Genomic DNA, 21102 nt, shown 5'->3' with positions numbered 1-21102 from the left:
GACGGCGAGTAGAATGCAGCTGACGCCGGCGAGGCGGGCAACCAAGTAACGGGCACCATCTTGGAAGTCGTGGAGGCGGACGCGAGTGACGCCATGGTGCGTCTCGCCAGAAACGAGGAGGTGATGTCTGAAGCGTAGAGGCATAGGAAGACGGCGGCGTGAAGGCAGCGGACGTCATCTGCGGCGTGGAAGCAGCAGACGTCAAAGCCAAAGACGAGGAGGGCAGCTGAGGAGCTGGCCGATGTACTGAAGTCGGCGCTACAGGCCGAGGGGCAGAGGTCGAGGCCAGCCTGGGAGCTGGTGGAGACACAGGGGCCAGCCAGGGAGCTGGTGGAAACGAGGGGTTCAGCCTTGGGGCTGGCACTAGTTCGGGTGCTAGCTCAGGGACTGCCGTTAGCTCGGAGGCTAGCTCGGAGACTACCGCTAGCTCGGGTACTGCTGCTAGCTCGGGTACTGCCGCTAGCTCGGAGGCTAGCTCGGGGACTGTCGCTAGCTCGGGGGCTAACTGTGGGGCTGGTGCTAACTCAGGGGCTAGCTCGGGGACAGACGCTAGCTCGGAGGCTAGCTGTGGGGCTGGTGCTAGTTCGGGCGCTAACCTGGGGACTGGTGCCAGCTCAGAGGCTAGTCTGGGGACTGGAGCTAGCTCGGTCGCTAGCCAGGGAACTGGTGCTAGTTCGGAGGCTAGCCAGGGAACTGGTGGCTGTGGCTGAGAAAAGCGGAAGACAGGTGGAATTAGTTTGGCAGGGGGTAGCCTGTCTGGGTGCCACTGCGCCGCCACACCAGCACAGCCACCAGTACTATCCCCCCCCTCCAAAATTGGATGCCAGACGCTTCCTGCAGACTGAGGAACAGTCTCTAAGGGTGGGAAGAGGGTGTCCAGGCGACGAGAAAATTCCTCTTTGCTAATATTGCTACTGAACATCCCCTTCCAAGACATGTTGACGGGACAAGACAAATCCTCCCGTGTGGAGCAAAAAAAGAAAAAAGAAAAAGACAGTGAATGGGAGAAGAGGAGGAGAAAGAAAAAAAATTCAGGGGGGGCTGAACGAAAGTCACTGGGGCAGGGCTAAGGTACTCGGCCGTCAGGTCCCTAATCAATTGGCCGGATTATACTGTTATGTTTGACTAAAAGGGAGGTGACGGCAAACGAACACCAGGTGGCAGTATCTCCAAAGATTTATTATATATAGTAAATATATACATAAATCTGTAGTACTACTACTAATAATAATAATACTATTACTGCTAATGAATAAACCAAGGAAATGAAGTCTGATCAAAACTCAAGTGTGTATGGTGTAAGGCTATGTGTGTAGATTAGCTGAAGGATGTCTTACCAAAATGTTGACGGAAGTGAAGTAACGCGGAAGTCCGTGGGAAAACGTGTCCAAGCGTGGGGTCGAGAATCCAAAAGGCAGTCCGGGGGGCAAGGGGAACAACAGGGGATCCAGGAGAAACACGGGAAGAGCTGCGGGAAGACAACAAGAGCATCAGACAACAGAAACACGGAAGTCGCAGGGGAAGAGCGAGTACGTGGGATGGAAGCCAGACACAGGATGCTTACTCAGGTACAGATGGCTATAATCCGGCCAGTGATGGCAGGTTGTCCAGGTCTATAAAGGCAGCTCCGTCATTACCATCAGGTGTGAAGTTTGCAGGTGACTGATTGCAGCTGGCAGCTGCTGCAGGGCGGGGACGCGCGCGGCTCGTTCCTGGATGTGTGCGCCCGTGGGCGTGCCCCGAGTGGCGCACAGATGGACGAGCGGCGCTGGCAGGGGTCTGAACCGTAACAGAACGATTCCGATTCTTTGTTTCGATTCCGATTCCTGACGATTCTTGATCCCGATTCTTTTTGTACCATATGTTTGACAGGTAGTCCCTGGAAAGTGGTATGTATTTTGGGTTGAGAGTTTTCACCATATCCCTGCAAACATAAACAAACATGTAATGTTGCGGTTACTGTTTAGGCCAGTATCAATTAGCTTAGCTCTAACGTTATTGCTTAACCAACCTAAATGTTGGCGATTCCACCTCTGAAAAGGGATGCAGTCTTTTGACTATGTGTGCAGTGACCTTTCTGTGGCACTCTTCCGTCTGTGGCACCGACATCTTCCCCATTGCCGCCACGGTGAACGGAGTACGCTGAGCACATCGCAAAGCCTGGCTAGCAGGTTGTAAATTGTCTATGAAAAAAAATGCGGGCTAATTCGTTAGCTGACTCAACGTTGGCGCAAAACACATTATTTATTGCATATATATTGTTTTACTTACCGGATTCGGACTGCAGTGCAGTCAGCGAGGTGCCAGGCTGGGCGTCGTAGCCGGAGCCAGAGGAAGAGGCAGAGGAGGACGGTCGGCGCAGCGCGTCGAAGACAGGACACGCATTTATTTGTGCTTCATCATGTTCGACGTGCACCCTCCTAAGCACGAAACAGTTCTGATGCACGTGTTACATTTCGCCGATATTTCATTTTTTTTTAGTAAAATAAAGCTACACTTTCGACCGCCGACGCCCGCTATCCATGCTTGACTGACTCGCTCGGCTACATAGGCTCGGCTATGCTAACACTTCCGCTTCTTCGTTGGTGTTCAGCTTCTTCTTCTTCCGGTCAGCGGACTGGGTATCGAAACTAGGAATCGAAATTTAAACTTTTGAACGATTCCGGGAGAATCGGAAAGTTAGTCCCGGTTCCAATCAATACTCGATACCCAACCCTAATCATTGGTACTTTAACTTTAGACAGACAACATTTAAAGTCACATTCACACACTAGGGACCATTTAGTGTTGCCAATCAACCTATCCCCAGGTGCGTGTCTTTGGAGGTGGGAGGAGCCTATCCCCAGGTGCATGTCTTTGGAGGTGGGAGGAGCCTATCCCCAGGTGCATGTCTTAGGAGGTGTGAGGAAGCCGGAGTACCCGGAGGGAACCCACGCAGTCACGCGGAGAGCATGCAAACTCCACACAGAAAGATCCCAAGCCCGGGATTGAATTCAGGACCATCATAAATTGTCATTTACACAATGTGACAACTTCACTGCTTTTGGCTTTTGTATCAAGTGGTAACACTTATTTTTCTAATGGAAGAGCATGTGTGGGCTTCAGAGTCCTCTTTCATATCGCCCTGTGTGTGTGTTTAAAGTCCCTCATCGCCCCCCGACTAACCCCCACCCCCCCACCCCACCCCGACAGCCCACAATCTCATCACATCTGCATTTCTTGGCAGTGGGAGGTGACCTTGCCCTCGGTCGGAGTGAATCTTTCTTATCAGCTCCTCCTCGTCACTAATCATTGGCCAACCTGGAATGACAATGAGGCCGAGGAGCATTTTGGAGCCGGCGTCGATCTTATCTCGCCTCTCCGGAAAGCGGGCGGGCTACGTTTTGCCGAGCGTGGTCAAGTACAGCAATTCGCCCGTCACGCTTGTGCAAAATTTGAAGAATTGGAATTCCCGTTGACTTGTGATTATTGTCCCCCAGACCCCCCAAACATCACCATTTTAACATGTAGCTTGCCTTTTAAATGAGAAATATTTCATACAAACAATACAATAGAATTTAGTACAAACAACTAGAATATAGTTTTATCAAGTAATGTAAACATTATGTCTTTCCAGTTGCATTTCCGTCAAACACAACATCAGCAGCTACCTGATATTTTTCTGGATACCTGTGCAACATTTAGATATTATTTATCCTTGGCTGGCGTTACGGACGCCATGTGAAGTTATGTCCATGTCGAGCGATAAGATAACACTAGCGAGGGAGACCGGGTGTTTTTGGTGGGATCTTACGGGGTTCACTCTGACATCCGCTACGCCACCTAGTGGCGGGGAGGTTGGTGAGACAAATGGTTGCTTGGAACAGTTACACAAGGGACAGCTCGTATCCCCAGGTGCCAACGCAACGGAATAATTTGTCCACGTTTAACAAAAATACGAAAAAGGAAATTAATAAAATAAAATTCCCTCCGGTTAAAAAAATAATAATAAATTAAGTATTTTTTAAATTATTATTTTCCAGCATTTTTTATAGTTACAGTTTTTAAAACATCAAATTAAATATTTTATTTAGCATTTTTTTATGGGAAAAAGCAATAAATAGGACGGAATATGTAGATAAAGTAAAAAAAGTGTGTGTGTGTGTATATATATATATATATATATATATATATATATATATATATATATATATATATATGTGGGGCAAAAGTATTTAGTCAGCCACCGATTGTGCAAGTTCTCCCACTTAAAATGATGACAGAGGTCTGTAATTTTCATCATAGGTACACTTCAACTGTGAGAGATAGAATGTGAAAAAAAAAATCCAGGAAATAACATTGTAAGAATTTTAAGGAATTTATTTGTAAATTATGGTGGAAAATAAGTATTTGGTCAACCATTCAAAGTTCTCACTGATGGAAGGAGGTTTTGGCGCAAAATCTCACGATACATGGCCCCATTCATTCTTTCCTTAACACGGATCAATCGTCCTGTCCCCTTAGCAGAAAAACAGCCCCAAAGCATGATGTTTCCACCCCCATGCTTCACAGTAGGTATGGTGTTCTTGGGATGCAACTCAGTATTCTTCTTCCTCCAAACACGACCAGTTGAGTTGATACCAAAATGGATACATGGATGATACAGCAGAGGATTGGGAGAATGTCATGTGGTCAGATGAAACCAAAAAATAACTTTTTGGTATAAACTCAACTCGTCGTGATTGGAGGAAGAAGAATACTGAGTTGCATCCCAAGAACACCAAACCTAATGTGAAGCATGGGGGTGGAAACATCATGCTTTGGGGCTGTTTTTCTGCTAAGGGGACAGGACGATTAAAAGGAAAGAATGAATGGGGCCATGTATCGTGAGATTTTCAGCCAAAACCTTCTTCCATCAGTGAGAGCTTTGAATGGTTGACCAAATACTTATTTTCCACCATAATTTACAAATAAATTATTTAAAATTCCTACGATGCGAATTCCTGGATTTTTTTTTCACATTCTGTCTCTCACAGTTGAAGTGTACCTATGATGAAAATTACAGACCTCTGTCATCATTTTAAGTGGGAGAACTTGCACAATCGGTGGCTGACTAAATACTTTTTTGCACCACTGTGTATATATATATATATCTGCGATGAGGTGGCGACTGGTCCAGGGTGTACACCGCCTTCCGCCCGATTGTAGCTGAGATAGGCGCCAGCGCCCCCGCGACCCCGAAAGGGAATAGGCGGTAGGAAATGGATGGATGGATGGATATATATATATATATATATATATATATATGCACACTTATATGTGTGTATATATAAAAATATATATATATATATATATATATATATATATATATATATATATATATATATACATTTGTATGTGTATATATGTATATTTGTGTATATGTATATGTGTGTAAATACATGTATGTATATATATATGCACACATACACACATATATATACATATATGCACATACACACACACACACATATATATATATATATATATATATATATATACTGTATATACATATATATATATTTACATACATACAGTATGTATGCACACATATACATATATACATATATATGTGTATATACTGCATGTATATATGCACACAGTATATTTATATGTATCTTTATATGTATAAATATATGAATCCATACATCTATATGTATGTAAATATATAAATATATATGTATGTATATATGTATGCAGATATATGTATTTAATGTATATGTATATATATTATCCATGTGTATATATATATATATATATATATACATACATGTACATATTATATTAATATAATGGATATGTGGTGAATAAAATTGGATATTAAGAGTATATGACAGTTTGTTTACTCTCATGACGACCTCCTTTTAATTGTGTAATCAATCATAAATATCAAGCAGTTAAAATGTGCCAAAACATGGATAAATGTGGAGGAAGCATTTTGCATTTTTCCCATCATGCATTGTAATGGCTTTTTCACAAGCCTGCCGCCCACGCAGCTCCTGACGGCATGTGAAAGACGGCCCTCAGACGGCGGCGGTGGGACACGTTGCGGCCTCCATTCCCGCTCTCACCTCTCGCCACCCCGCGTCCCGCTTTTAGCCCCCAGCTCAGAAATGCTCATTTGCGCCGCATTTAAAAACATTTCACAGGTTTGATATCCACCCCCGGCCTTGTCTTGCATGTCAAAGTCGGAGGGAAGCGTAGACCTCGAAATGTCGGTGAGCACGTCTCAGTCGCACCGGCGTCCATGGTAACGGTCGGCCATCGCTACGCCGACAGGAAGTGGAAGGAAACACGCAGCTTCAGTGTGTCTGCTGGAATCTTCCGCACCAAACTCACCTAAGCATGCTTTTTGTGGCCGGTATTCCCATAGTATTTACATCTTTGTGTCTTAAGTTCATCAATTATGTTTCTCATCACGTATTTGCAACAGTGGCCTTTTTAGGGGGGCTCAAAAATACCTGAAACCCCCAAATTATTTGGTGGTGTTTTTTTTTGGTCTTTTATACAAAATAGTGCTAAAAAATTCAATATAAAGTAGCCACAATGTAATTTTTCACTTACTGAAAGCCACTACTACCGACCACGCAGTCTGATAGTTTATATATCAATGATGAAATAATAACATTGCAACACATGCCATTTACTAAATTGCAATTTTAAATTTCGCGCAAAGTATCCTATTGAAAACGTTGCGGTATGATGACCGGTGCACATTTACATCCAGCACCGATCCCTTTAATCGCATAATTACACAGTATTCTGGACATCTGTGTTGCTGAATCTTTCGCAAATTGTTCAATTAATAATGGAGACGTCAAAGAAGAAAGATGTAGGTGAGAAGCGGTGTACTGCGGCCGCCTTTAGCCACTTAAACACAGCCGGTGTTTCCTTGTTTACATTCCGGAAAGATGACTGTGAAGCTTTACTAGCAAACAGAGCAGTCAAACGAACATTGTAGAGGACCAATCCCAGCTATAAGTCGTCTCTTTTCATCGCATAATTACACAGTATTTTGGACATCTGTGTTGCTGAATCTTTTGCAATTTGTTCAATTAATAATGGAGACGTCAAAGAAGAAAGATGTAGGTGAGAAGCGGTGTATAGCGGCCGCCTTTAGCCACACAAACACAGCCGGTGTTTCCTTGTTTACATTCCGGAAAGATGACTATGAAGCTTTACTATGGAACAGAGCAGTCAAGCGAACATTGTAGAGGACCAATCCCAGCTATAAGTCGTCTCTTTTCATCGCATAATTACACAGTATTCTGGACATCTGTGTTGCTGAATCTTTTGCAATTTGTTCAATTAATACTGGAGACGTCAAAGAAGAAAGATGTAGGTGAGAAGCGGTGTATAGCGGCCGCCTTTAGCCACACAAACACAGCCGGTGTTTCCTTGTTTACATTCCGGAAAGATGACTGTGAAGCTTTACTATGGAACAGAGCAGTCAAGCGAACATTGTAGAGGACCAATCCCAGCTATAAGTCGTTTCTTTTCATCGCATAATTACACAGTATTCTGGACATCTGTGTTGCTGAATCTTTCGCAAATTGTTCAATTAATAATGGAGATGTCAAAGAAGAAAGATGTAGGTGAGAAGCGGTGTACTGCGGCCGCCTTTAGCCACACAAACACAGCCGGTGTTTCCTTGTTTACATTCCGGAAAGATGACTGTGAAGCTTTACTATGGAACAGAGCAGTCAAGCGAACATTGTAGAGGACCAATCCCAGCTATAAGTCGTCTCTTTTCATCGCATAATTACACAGTATTTAGGACATCTGTGTTGCTGAATCTTTTGCAATTTGTTCAATTAATAATGGAGACGTCAAAGAAGAAAGATGTAGGTGAGAAGCGGTGTACTTGCGGCCGCCTTTAGCCACACAAACACAGCCAGTGTTTCCTTGTTTACATTCTCAAAAGATGATGGTGAAGCCTTACTAGCGAACAGAGTGGTCAAGCGAACATGGTTCCCTACCACATGTCAACCGGCAGGTTTCGGTGAGAAAATGGTGCTATTTAGTCGGCTCTTACCGTAGTAATGAGCGGAGAGCTTGCGTCGTGCCTCGCCTCCTGCAGCTGTGGACTCCCTTGCCTCCTCCCAACGGCCGCCCCCGACCGTCGGATGCTTACACCGTGGAGGAGGGGAAAAAAATTAAAATCTCAGCCCAGCTGCGTTGCCTCGTTGAGAAACCTGGCTTCCATCACCACACCCGCGGCCACACCCCTCCGACTTTCAGGTACGACCATATAATCTCACTAAAACACTAGTAACACAATAAGAAGAGAAGGGATTTTCCAGAATTATCCTAATAAATGTGTCTAATAACATCTGAATCGCTCCCACTGCCCTCGTTTTTTTTTTTTCTTTTCTATCAATCAATCAATCAATGTTTACCTATATAGCCCTAAATCACCAGTGTCTCAAAGGGCTGCACAAACCACAACACGAACCACTACGACATCCTCGGTAGGCCCACATAAGGGCAAGGAAAACTCTCACCCAGTGGGACGTCGGTGACAATGATGGCTATGAGAACCTTGGAGAGGAGGAAAGCAATGGATGTCGAGCGGGTCTAACATGATACTTTGAAAGTTCAATCCATAATGGATCCAACACACAGTCGCGAGAGTCCAGTACAAAGCGGATAGTCCTTCACTCTCACTTTCCTCATCCACGAATCTTTCATCCTTGCTCAAATTAATGGGGAAACCGTCGCTCTCTCGGTCCGAATCGCTCTCGCTGTTGGTGGCCATGATTATAAACAATGTTCAGATGTGAGGAGCCCTACAACCCGTGACGTCACGCGCACATCGTCTGCTACTTCCAGTACAGGCAAGGCTTTTTTATTAGCGACCAAAAGTTGTGAACTTTATCATCGATGTTCTCTACTAAATCATTTCAGCAAAAATATGGCAATATCGCGAAATGATCAAGTATGACACATGCTATCCCCGTTTAAAAAAGATCTCATTTCAGTAGGCCTTTAAATATAAAAATGAATATTGGATCTCGACCGATATGTTTTTTCAGAGCCGATAACGATACCGATTATTAGTAGTCCAGGAGGCCGAAAACCGATATTTGGAGCTGATGTAAGCGATGGAACGGTACTGAAATATTGATACCAAATCTTTATGCTCTGATATCAATTCTCAAACGAAAACATCGATACTTTTGATACGTTAGTCCAGGGTGGTCCAAAGTGCGGCCTGGGGGCCATTTGGCTCACAGGCATCGGTCCGGCCCTGCTTTTGGCCTCTTAAAGACCAACAATGTACTTTTTACACAACATTCTTTAAACAAAAGTATTGCCTCTAAATTGAGAGATTGTAGTCCAGCCTCACTGCATTTCTGTGCAGATATCAGTTCAACAGCCTGTCATTATTACAACATCCACAGTTACTTTGTGTTCTCTCGGTTCCTGGCAGAAAGCCCGCGGTGTGGAGAACACATTTCCTCTCACATTACCAGCATCCGCCTCAACGTTCTTCTTCCCTACCTCCCTCGGCTCATCCGTCCATCCTCAGGTGTCATAACGTTAATTTGCAGACTCACCGGGGTGCACCACGCCTAATCACACCTTTGCAATAGGCGGATTAAAAAACAAAAGGTTATATATATATATATATATATATATATATATATATATATATATATATATATATATATATACATATATATAATCAGGTCGCACCTGATCTGAAGAGCTGACAAATGTCACGTCTTGCCTTCAGGCTGTTCTTGTGCTCCTGCTTGCACTCGGGCCAGTTTGTGCCGTCTTCAGACCAGAGGAGACACAATCCTCCACTTTTACCGTTTTATTGATTGCTTTGTTTAGCTTGCTTGTTTACATAGAATAGGATTTTTAGTCCGATTTTTTTTTTTTTTTTTTTTTAACCTTTGTACAGCACTTTGGGGCAGTACAGCCCAAAAATGAAATATATACTGTATTTTCCGGAACTATAGAGCGCAGCGGTACACATTTTTTGTGTTGTTTACTTGAGTCATACACGTAGCTCTTATGTGTGACTGCCATCATATTGCAGTCTACACGTATCTCTTTTGTGTGACTGCCATCATATTGCAGTCTACACGTATCTCTTATGTGTGACTGCCATTATATTGCAGTCTACCTGTATCTTTTTTGTGACTGCCATCATATTGCAGTCTACACATAGCTCTTTTGTGTAACTGCTATCGTATTGCATGTTACACGTATATTCTATGTGACTGCCATCATATTGCAGTCTACACGTATCTCTTATGTGTGACTGCCATCATATTGCAGTCTACACATATCTCTTATGTGTAACTGCCATCATATGGCAGTCTACACATATCTCTTATGTGTGACTGCCATCATATTGCATTCTACACATATCTCTTATGTGTGACTGCCATTATATTGCAGTCTACCCGTATCTTTTGTGTGACTGCCATCATATTACAGTCAACACGTAGCTCCTTTTTGTAACTGCTATCGTATTGCATGTTACACGTATATTCTATGTGACTGCCATCATATTGCAGTCTACACGTATCTCTTATGTGTGACTGCCATCATATTGCAGTCTACACATATCTCTTTTGTGTGACTGCCATCCTATTGCAGTCTACACGTATCTCTTATGTGTGACTGCCATCAGATTGCAGTCCACACGTATTTCTTTTGTGTGACTGCCATCATATTACAGTCTACACATAGCTCTTTTGTGTAACTGCTATCGTATTGCATGTTACACATATATTCTATGTGACTGCCATCATATTGCAGTCTACACGTATCTCTTATGTGTGACTGCCATCATATTGCAGTCTACACGTAGCTCTTATGTGTGACTGCCATCATATTGCAGTCTACACGTATCTCTTGTGTGTGACTGCCATCATATTGCATTCTACACGTATGTCTTAAATGTGACTGCCATCATATTGCAGTCTACACGTATCTCTTATATGTGACTGCCATCATATTGCATTCTACGCGTATCTCCTATGTGTGACTGCCATTGTATTGCGGTCTACATGTATCTCTTATGTGTGACTGCCATTATATTGCAGTCTACCCGTATCTTTTGTGTGACTGCCATTGTATTGCAGTCTACACGTAGCTCTTTTGTGTAACTGCCATCGTATTGCATGTAAGACGTATTTTCTATGTGTGAATGCCATCATATTGCAGTCTACACGTATCTCTTATGTGTGACTGCCATCATATTGCAGTCTACACGTATGTCTTATGTGTGACTGCCATCAGATTGCAGTCTACACGTATCTCTTATGTGTGACTGCCATCATATTGCAGTCTACACATATCTCTTTTGTGTAACTGCCATTATATTGCAGTCTACCCGTATCTTTTGTGTGACTGCCATCATATTACAGTCTACACGTAGCTCCTTTGTGTAACTGCTATCGTATTGCATGTTACACGTATATTCTATGTGACTGCCATCATATTGCAGTCTACACGTATCTCTTATGTGTGACTGCCATCATATTGCAGTCTACACGTATCTCTTTTGTGTGACTGCCATCCTATTGCAGTCTACACGTATCTCTTATGTGTGACTGCCATCAGATTGCAGTCTACACGTATCTCTTATGTGTGACTGCCATCATATTGCATTCTACACATATCTCTTATGTGTGACTGCCATTATATTGCAGTCTACCCGTATCTTTTGTGTGACTGCCATCATATTACAGTCTACACGTAGCTCCTTTGTGTAACTGCTATCGTATTGCATGTTACACGTATATTCTATGTGACTGCCATCATATTGCAGTCTACACGTATCTCTTATGTGTGACTGCCATCATATTGCAGTCTACACGTATCTCTTTTGTGTGACTGCCATCCTATTGCAGTCTACACGTATCTCTTATGTGTGACTGCCATCAGATTGCAGTCCACACGTATTTCTTTTGTGTGACTGCCATCATATTACAGTCTACACATAGCTCTTTTGTGTAACTGCTATCGTATTGCATGTTACACGTATATTCTATGTGACTGCCATCATATTGCAGTCTACACGTATCTCTTATGTGTGACTGCCATCATATTGCAGTCTACACGTAGCTCTTATGTGTGACTGCCATCATATTGCAGTCTACACGTATCTCTTGTGTGTGACTGCCATCATATTGCATTCTACACGTATGTCTTAAATGTGACTGCCATCATATTGCAGTCTACACGTATCTCTTATATGTGACTGCCATCATATTGCATTCTACGCGTATCTCCTATGTGTGACTGCCATTGTATTGCAGTCTACATGTATCCCTTATGTGTGACTGCCATTATATTGCAGTCTACCCGTATCTTTTGTGTGACTGCCATTGTATTGCAGTCTACACATAGCTCTTTTGTGTAACTGCCATCGTATTGCATGTAAGACGTATTTTCTATGTGTGAATGCCATCATATTGCAGTCTACACGTATCTCTTAGGTGTGAATGCCATCATATTGCATTCTACACATATCTCTTATGTGTGACTGCCATCATATTGCAGTCTATACGTTTCTCTTATGTGTGACTGCCATCATATTGCTTTCCACGCATATCTCCTATGTGTGACTGCCATCGTATTGCAGTCTATACGTTTCTCTTGTGTGACTGCCATCATATTGCTTTCCACGCATATCTCCTATGTGTGACTGCCATCGTATTGCAGTCTATACGTTTCTCTTGTGTGACTGCCATCATATTGCAGTCTATACGTTTCTCTTATGTGTGACTGCCATCATATTGCTTTCCACGCATATCTCCTATGTGTGACTGCCATCGTATTGCAGTCTATACGTTTCTCTTGTGTGACTGCCATCATATTGCAGTCTATACGTACTGTATGTCTTACGTGTGACTGCCATCATATTGCATTCTACACATATCTCTTATGTGTGACTGCCATCGTATTGCAGTCTACACGTATCTCTTATGTGTGACTGCCATCATATTGCATTCTACGCGTATCTCCTATGTGTGACTGCCATCATATTGCAGTCAACATGTATCTCTTATGTGTGACTGCCATTATATTGCAGTCTACCTGTATCTTTTGTGTGACCGCCATTGTATTGCAGTCTACACGTAACTCTTTTGTGTAACTGCCATCGTATTGCATGTAACAAGTATTTTCTATGTGTGACTGCCATCATATTGCAGTCTACACGTATCTCTTAGGTCTGACTGCCATCATATTGCATTCTACACATATCTCTTATGTGTGACTGCCATCATATTGCATTCTACACGTATCTCATATGTGTGACTGTCATCATATTGCAGTCTATACGTATCTCTTATGTGTGACTGCCATCAGATTGCAGTCTACATGTATTTCTTATGTGTGACTGCCATCAGTCTATATGTTTCTCTAATGTGTGACTGCCATCATATTGCACTCTACACGTATCTCTTATGTGTGACTGCCATCATATTGCAGTCTATACGTTTCTCTTATGTGTGACTGCCATCATATTGCAGTCTATACGTACTGTATGTCTTACGTATGACTGCCATCATATTGCATTCTACACATATCTCTTATGTGTGACTGCCATCGTATTGCAGTCTACACGTATCTCTTATGTGTGACTGCCATCATATTGCATTCTACGCGTATCTCCTATGTGTGACTGCCATCGTATTGCAGTCAACATGTATCTCTTATGCGTGACTGCCATTATATTGCAGTCTACCCGTATCTTTTGTGTGACCGCCATTGTATTGCAGTCTACACGTAGCTCTTTTGTGTAGCTGCCATCGTATTGCATGTAACACGTATTTTCTATGTGTGACTGCCATCATATTGCAGTCTACACGTATCTCTTAGGTGTGACTGCCATCATATTGCATTCTACACGTATCTCCTATGTGTGACTGCCATCATATTGCATTCTACACTTATCTTCTATGTGTGACTGCCATCATATTGCAGTCTATACGTATCTCTTATGTGTGACTGCCATCAGATTGCAGTCTACACGTATCTCTTATATGTGACTGCCATCATATTGCAGTCTATACGTTTCTCTTATGTGTGACTGCCATCATATTGCATTGTAGACGTATCTCTTATGTGTGACTGCCATCGTATTGCAGTCTACACGTATCTCTTATGTGTGACTGCCATCAGATTGCAGTCTACACGTATCTCTTATATGTGACTGCCATCATATTGCAGTCTATACGTTTCTCTTATGTGTGACTGCCATCATATTGCATTGTAGACGTATCTCTTATGTGTGACTGCCATCGTATTGCAGTCTACACGTATCTCTTATGCGTGACTGCCATCATATTGCATTCTACGCTTATCTCCTATGTGTGACTGCCAATGTATTGCAGTCTACACGTATCTCTTATGTATGACTGCCATCATATTGCAGTCTATACGTACTGTATCTCTTACGTGTGACTGCCATCATATTGCATTCTACACGTATCTCATGTGTGACTGCCATCGTATTGCAGTCTACACGTATCCTTTATGCGTGACTGCCATCATATTGCATTCTACGCGTATCTCCTATGTGTGACTGCCATCTTATTGCAGTCTATACATTTCTCTTGTGTGACTGCCATCATATTGCAGTCTACACGTATCTCTTATGTGTGACTGCCATCATATCGCAGTCTACAAGTAGCTCTTAAATGTGACTTCCATCAAATTGCAGGCAACACGTATCTCTTATGTGTGACTGCCATCACATTGCAGTCTACACGTAGCTCTTATGTGTGAATGCCATCGTATTGCAGTCTACACGTATCTCTTATGTGAGTGCCATCATATTGCAGTCCATACGTATCTCTTATGTGTGACTGCCATTGTATTGCAGGCAACACGGATCTCTTATGTGTGACTGCCATCACATTGCAGTCTACACGTATCTCTTATGTGTGACTGCCATCATATTACAGTCTACATGTATCTCTTATGTGTGACTGCCACCATATTGCAGTCTACACATATCTCTTATGTGTGCCTGCCATCTACTGGTCACACTAATCAATACACCATGTACCAAATAAAAGAGCTTCGAGGTCGGTAAGCATAACCAGAATTATTCCGTACATTAGGCGCACCGGGCTTTAAGGCACACTGTTGAGTTTTGAGAAATATGAAAGTCTATTAAGTGCGCCTTATAGTGCGAAAAATGCGGTAACTTAGAAAAACATTTTTGTCACCAACATTATATTAGTCTGCATTAAAAAATTTTAAAAATGGTAACTTGAAAACACATTTTTTTTGCATGGTCCAACCTCCAAATCATCAAAAAGGTTCATTATGTCGTCTTATTCATATACTTTTTCCAAATGTTTTTGTCATCAGACCCTATTTCCGGTGTACTACATGGAATGTCTACTACACAAATTCCATGTAGTACACCGACAAAATGGTCCGGTGACAAGAACATTTGAAAAAGTATCCAAATCATCAACGACAATTCTCGTGTAGAACCCTTTTGAGTCGGGATGAACGTCATTTTTTTTCCCCCGCGCACTTGATGGTAAAGGTGGCGCTGGTTGCAACGGTGAAGTGATCATTACCCGGACACTAAACAGGAGTAGGCGGGAATGAATCACTTTGATTGTTGTCCCCCTGCAGCAAGTGCTCTCCTGTGATTGGTGGAGGGGAGCTGCAGGCAAAGAGCCTTTGATGTGTGCCTTGCAAGGTTGGCACCGTGACCTTTTCCACTTCTTGATTGTGCGGCGATGGGATTCAAACACGGCACTTGTGCAACCACTGTTGTTGTTGTGGTGTATCTTAACAAGATGATGTTTGTCATTTGGTATCTGTGGGTCTCCTTTTTCTGCCTGATTCTAGCCCTCTGTGTGTTTATTCTGGTTCACTCTTTGAAGAAAGATGGCAGGTTGTTTGAATAAAAAACAAAAACCATTGCCGATATAGGAGCCTTGAGTATTGGGCCATACTGATATTGATCCAAAATCAGCAGGAATCTCACATACTTCTATTGTTTTTACCAAACTTTAGCAGAACATTTTCACCAAGAAAGTCCATAAATGAGATGCACTGTTTTACAAGCCGCAGGGCTCAAAGTTTAGGAGGAAAAGTAGCAGCTTATAGTCTGGAATTTAAGGTACCGTATTTCCTTGAATTGCCGCCGGGTATATAGTATGCGCCTGCCTAGAATTACTGCCGGCTCAAACTCGTTTCGCAAAATATGATTTTTATTAGCGCATGTCTAGAATTTCCACAGGGTCAAACTCGTCACGTCACGAGTGACACTTCCCCTGTCATCATTTTCAAAATGGAGGAGGCTGATTTCAATTATTTGAAATCGTGTAAAGGGAAGAAGATTAAGAGCTATTCAGTAGGATTTAAGGTCCAAGCTATTGAATATGCTAAAAAGAACAGTTAGCAGCTATGTTTTATTAATATACCGTAGCTGCGTGTGTCAAATATGAGTCATTAAATGACTCCCGCCTCCTGGTGGTAGAGGGCGCTAGTAATCCTTCTTGCGACTACTCGGCTGCAGAAGAAGTGACAACCAGCAGCAAGAGTGAGCAGCGATCGTTTATTTTTTCCTCTCGCTTGCACTTTTAACATGGAGGATTACATATCTAAAATAAAACAGTTTTCTAAACTGGACTTTCAATCGAAGCAGGAGGTAATAAAGAAAGATCTCCTTCGAGACAGAGAGACATTTAAAGCTGAAGAAAGATAAGGAAGACTTCTATAAACAACTTATCGATGCTTTTGATCAGAAGGAGCTGCGCATGGACTTCATTTATAAGTAAAGGTAAGACCACAATAGAAAAAATGTTTAATTGAATGTGCTTTTCATGATGGTATCCTTACATCACACTCAAATTTATAAGCGCAGGCCTATATTTACCGCATGCCTTTGGTAAACGCCGGAGTGAGAAGAGGTTTTAAATTAATTAGCGCCCCACTGGCAATTCAAGGAAATACGGTAAATTTAATATGTGGAACTTACACAAAATAAAAACGCTCACCATTTCCACTTGAAATAACCGACTACGATGGGCTCGAATGGGTGAAACAAATATTGTATTTCTTATTTTTTTCACGTTTAATATATTTTTTTTTTGCAATTTTAATGTCTACAGTACCTCATAACATATATTTTAAATTCTGGTGCAGGTTTATTGATAAAATAACCCGTTTTGTACACTGTTGATGTGTTTCATCCATCCATCTTCTTTCGCTTATCCGAGGTCGCGTCGCGGGGGCAGCAGCCTAAGCAGGGAAGCCCAGACTTCCCTCTCCCCAGCCACTTCGTCCCGCTCCCCTCGGGGAATCCCGAGGCATTCCCAGCCCAGCCGGGAGAGATAGTCTTCCCAAGGTGTCAATCGGGAGGCGTTCGGGTGGCATCCTGACCAGATGCCCGAACCACCTCATCTGGCTCCTCTCCATGTGGAGGAGCAGCGGCTTTACTTTGAGCTCCTCCCGGATGACAGAGCTTCTCACCCTATCTCAAAGGGTGAGCCCCGCCACCTGGCGGAGGAAACTCGTTTGGGCCGCTTGTACCCATGATCTTGTCCTTTCGGTCATAACCAAAATCTCATGACCATAGGTTAGGATGGGAACGTAGATCGACCGGTAAATTGAGAGCTTTTCCTTCCGGCTCAGCTCCTTCGTCACCACAACAGATCGATACAGCGTCCGTATTACTGAAGATGGGGATGGGGGGGGTCAATAGACTACAGACTGTGGTGAAGTAGGCCAGCTTCGTCGCGTGAAGAAGCCCTACAATTTTTGGTTGTGTTTTCCGCTCCCTATGCTATACGGAATGGCAATATACAATATATATCTCGATATTTTTTTCCATAAAGTAAAAAAACAAAACAAAAAAAACACAAAACAGTCCTAGTTACCTGAGATACTAAGTATGTCATTATTTTGACTTAGTAAATGTTGACTTACTAAGTCAAATTAATAACTGTAAATAAGCGTTTGCAATAAGCGTTTGGAAAAAAAGAGGTTAAAAGTGGGGCCACATGCTGACATCTGCTCAACTCATCGTGCTTAATTTATTACAGCATTTGGGAAGCCTGTAGTTGATTTTTATTATGTAAATGTTATATTTTTATCAACGTGATAGCAGGGACCCTGCCATTCAAAACTGCTGTTACATTACTAATGATTAATGTAACTATATATATATAGTTATATGTATGTGTGTGTGTGTGTGTATGTGTGTGTGTGTGTGTGTATTTATATGTATGTATATGTGTGTGTGTATATATGTATATATATGTATGTGTGTGTGTGTATATGTATATATATATAGATATATATATATATATATATATATATATATATAATATATATATATATATATATATATATATATATATATATATGTGTGTGTGTGTGTGTGTGTGTGTGTGTGTGTGTGTGTGTGTGTGTATATGTATATATATAAAACTAAATACATTTAATAAAATCAAATACAAATAAGACAACAAAAGAAGTATTCCGCACTTAAAGTAAATCTGAACAGCCGATATGGGCATCTACATCAGCTATTTGCCTGAGAAGCTGGACAGGACAAAAAATAAAGATTATTTAATTTTTGTGCAGCCCTTTGAGACACTAGTGATTTAGGGCTGTATAAATAATCATTGATTGACGATTTTTAAGACTTTTGTTTAGGCGGTGGCTCTTTTTTACTCAGGCAGCCGCCTTAACAACAAAGCGCTGACGGAAACCCTGCACACACCATAATACTCGTATGTTGAAGTACATCAAGCGGTAGCGGCTTCATAGCTTACCAACGTCATACTAAAACATTTTGATAGAATTTTGAGCGCTGTGTGTATTTTTCTATATTTTCAATAGAACATATAAAATGTCGGTGTTGTTTACTTGAGTCATATTGCCATTATAGTGCAGTCTACACATATATATTATATTTGACTGCCATCTACTGATCATATCACAGTAAAGCAGGGGTCGGGAACCTTTTTGGCTGCGAGAGCCAAGAATCCAAATATTTTAAAATGTATTTCCGTAAGAGCCATAAAATATTTTTTAGCACTGAACACAACTAAACGTGTGCATTTTTAAGTAAGACCAACATAGAATGTAACAGGTCTCTTATTCTTTGTAATAACATTGTTATTCTGAAGCTAACTGTGGGGGGGCGTGGCCTGCGGGCCTGCAGCGAAGCAGGGTGTTGCCAGGACCAGCCTCAAAATCAGCGAAAGGTGCGTAGATGTTATCTCATCCCCTGTCGCTCTGTTTATAAGCAGGAGCCAGGAGCCAGGAGTAGAGAAGGGGTTGGAGCAGGAGCCAGAGCGCGAGCGAGAACGAAAGAAAAAGACAATTGCTAGACCAAATGACGGACTTATTGAAAAATAAAACAATATTGTAACCCTGAAACAGGCTCTCATGTCGGTGCTTGGTGGTCTGAAGAACCCCCAGGAGAGCAAGCCCTAAACTAACCCATAATAAATAAATCACTTCTTACCCTTAATCCGACTTCTTGAACAAGTGCGGTAGAAAAAAGGACGGATGGATTAAAATGCATGAGCATGTTTTCTATGTTGATCGTTATTTTTAACACTTTGATTACAAGTGGAATTATTCATTACTTATTGTGTTAAGCCAGGGGTGCCCATTACGTCGATCGCGAGCTACCAGTCGACCGCGGGGGGTGTGTCAGTCGATGTCCAGCCAGGCTTTTAAAAAAAATAGACCTAAAAATGAGTGATCATCAATCTTCACCAAGACATCACTTAAATGACATTCACGGTACCGGAGGGTCTTGTGAGATGACGCTGGCTGCTGCAAGATCATTATTATGAAAATATGACCGAGAGGAAGGCGAGAAACACTTTTTATTTCAACAGACTCTCGCGCCGTACCTTCCGTCAAAACTCTAAAGGCCGACTGTACATTTCCTATCTTCACAATAAAAGCCCTGCTTCATGCTGCCTGCGCTAACTAAATACAGAGTCTCGGAAAACTGGCGTGCACAAGCGATCCCTCAGAAAGCTGGCGTGCACATCGCTTGTGCACGCCAGCTTTCCGAGACTCTTATTTTGTTAGCGCAGGCAGCATGAAGCAGGGCTTTTATTGTGAAGATAGGAAATGTGCAGTCGGCCTTTAGAGTTTTGACGGAAGGGACGGCGCGAAAGTCTGTTGAAATAAAAAGTGTTTCTCGCCTTCCTCTCTGTCATTTTTTCATAATAATGAACTGGCAGCAGCCAGCGTCATCTCACAAGACCCTCCGGTGCCATGAATGTCAATCAAGCAAGCTACGGAATTTGCCGCCAATGTTTTTCTTGTAAAGTGTATGGAAGCTGGATGAATTAGATGCCAAAAACCAACCACTTTCATGTGGTATTGTACAGAAAGGACAACTTTTTATCTCCTCCATTTGAAAATGTGGGCGTTATCATCATTACTGTCTGATTCCAATCAATGCAAGTCATCAGAATCAGGTAATACACCAACTTATATTCTTGTCTTCGTGAAATAAAGACATCTATATGTGTTACACATGCTTGTATTATCATTAAACACATTTAACTTGTTTACAAAAATGTCTCTTTCATAAATAAATAAATAGAAATGATATATATAAATGAGGTAGAACCCCTCGAGTTGGTCAATTGAAAAGTAGCTCGCCTGCAGAAAAAGTGTGGGCACCCCTGTGTTAAGCAGAGTCACCTCAGATTTATCCATGAGCCAGATGCAGTCATGGAAAGAGCCACAGGTTCCCTACCCTTGCAGTAAAGTATTTTCCAGGCTTTAGTCTACAATGCCCCTCCATTTTTAAAAAAGCAGTTCCCAAGAAAAGTTAGTGACCCAGAAAAATAGTGGCGAGTCACGTGCCAGGAATGAATAAACCTCCAAATCGCAGCCCTCAGCGTCTTGGAAGGCTGTAAACTCAAATCTTGTACAATTTGTCCGCCGTGCACCTGACTCCCGGAAGCCCTTCTGTCCTTTTCTTTTTCCCAATTTCCTGGCAGCCATTTCCCTCCCTTTCAGTGTAACCACTCTCCCAGTGACACGTAAGGTCTTCGCCGTGCTCTCGTCCTTCCCCGTGCTTGATTTAAAGCCGCCGTG

At 42.3% G+C, this 21102-nt stretch overlaps 2 protein-coding genes across 3 annotated transcripts in view; one reads left to right on the top strand and one right to left on the bottom strand.

Annotated features, from left to right (window-relative positions):
* The window catches only part of LOC133557308 (protein enabled homolog), a 2507-nt gene extending 722 nt beyond the window's left edge, over nt 1-1785 (bottom strand). Inside the window, exons 1-2 of one of the 2 annotated variants that reach the window (XM_061907676.1) lie at nt 1565-1785; nt 1-1468 (exon numbers count right to left, since the gene is read on the bottom strand). The exon at nt 1-1468 is cut by the window's left edge and continues 379 nt beyond it. In XM_061907676.1, the coding sequence (XP_061763660.1) occupies nt 1-937 (937 nt within the window). In that variant the 5' untranslated portion in view covers nt 938-1468; nt 1565-1785. The other variant, XM_061907677.1, reaches the window with a different exon arrangement.
* The window catches only part of sdk2b (sidekick cell adhesion molecule 2b), a 653132-nt gene that overhangs the window by 455337 nt on the left and 176693 nt on the right, over nt 1-21102 (top strand).

The sequence above is a fragment of the Nerophis ophidion genome, linkage group LG08 (assembly GCF_033978795.1).
Source record: "Nerophis ophidion isolate RoL-2023_Sa linkage group LG08, RoL_Noph_v1.0, whole genome shotgun sequence".
Taxonomy (NCBI): Eukaryota; Metazoa; Chordata; class Actinopteri; order Syngnathiformes; family Syngnathidae; genus Nerophis; species Nerophis ophidion.
Note: the sequence above shows the minus strand (reverse complement) of the source record. Positions and strands in the feature narration are given on the sequence as shown.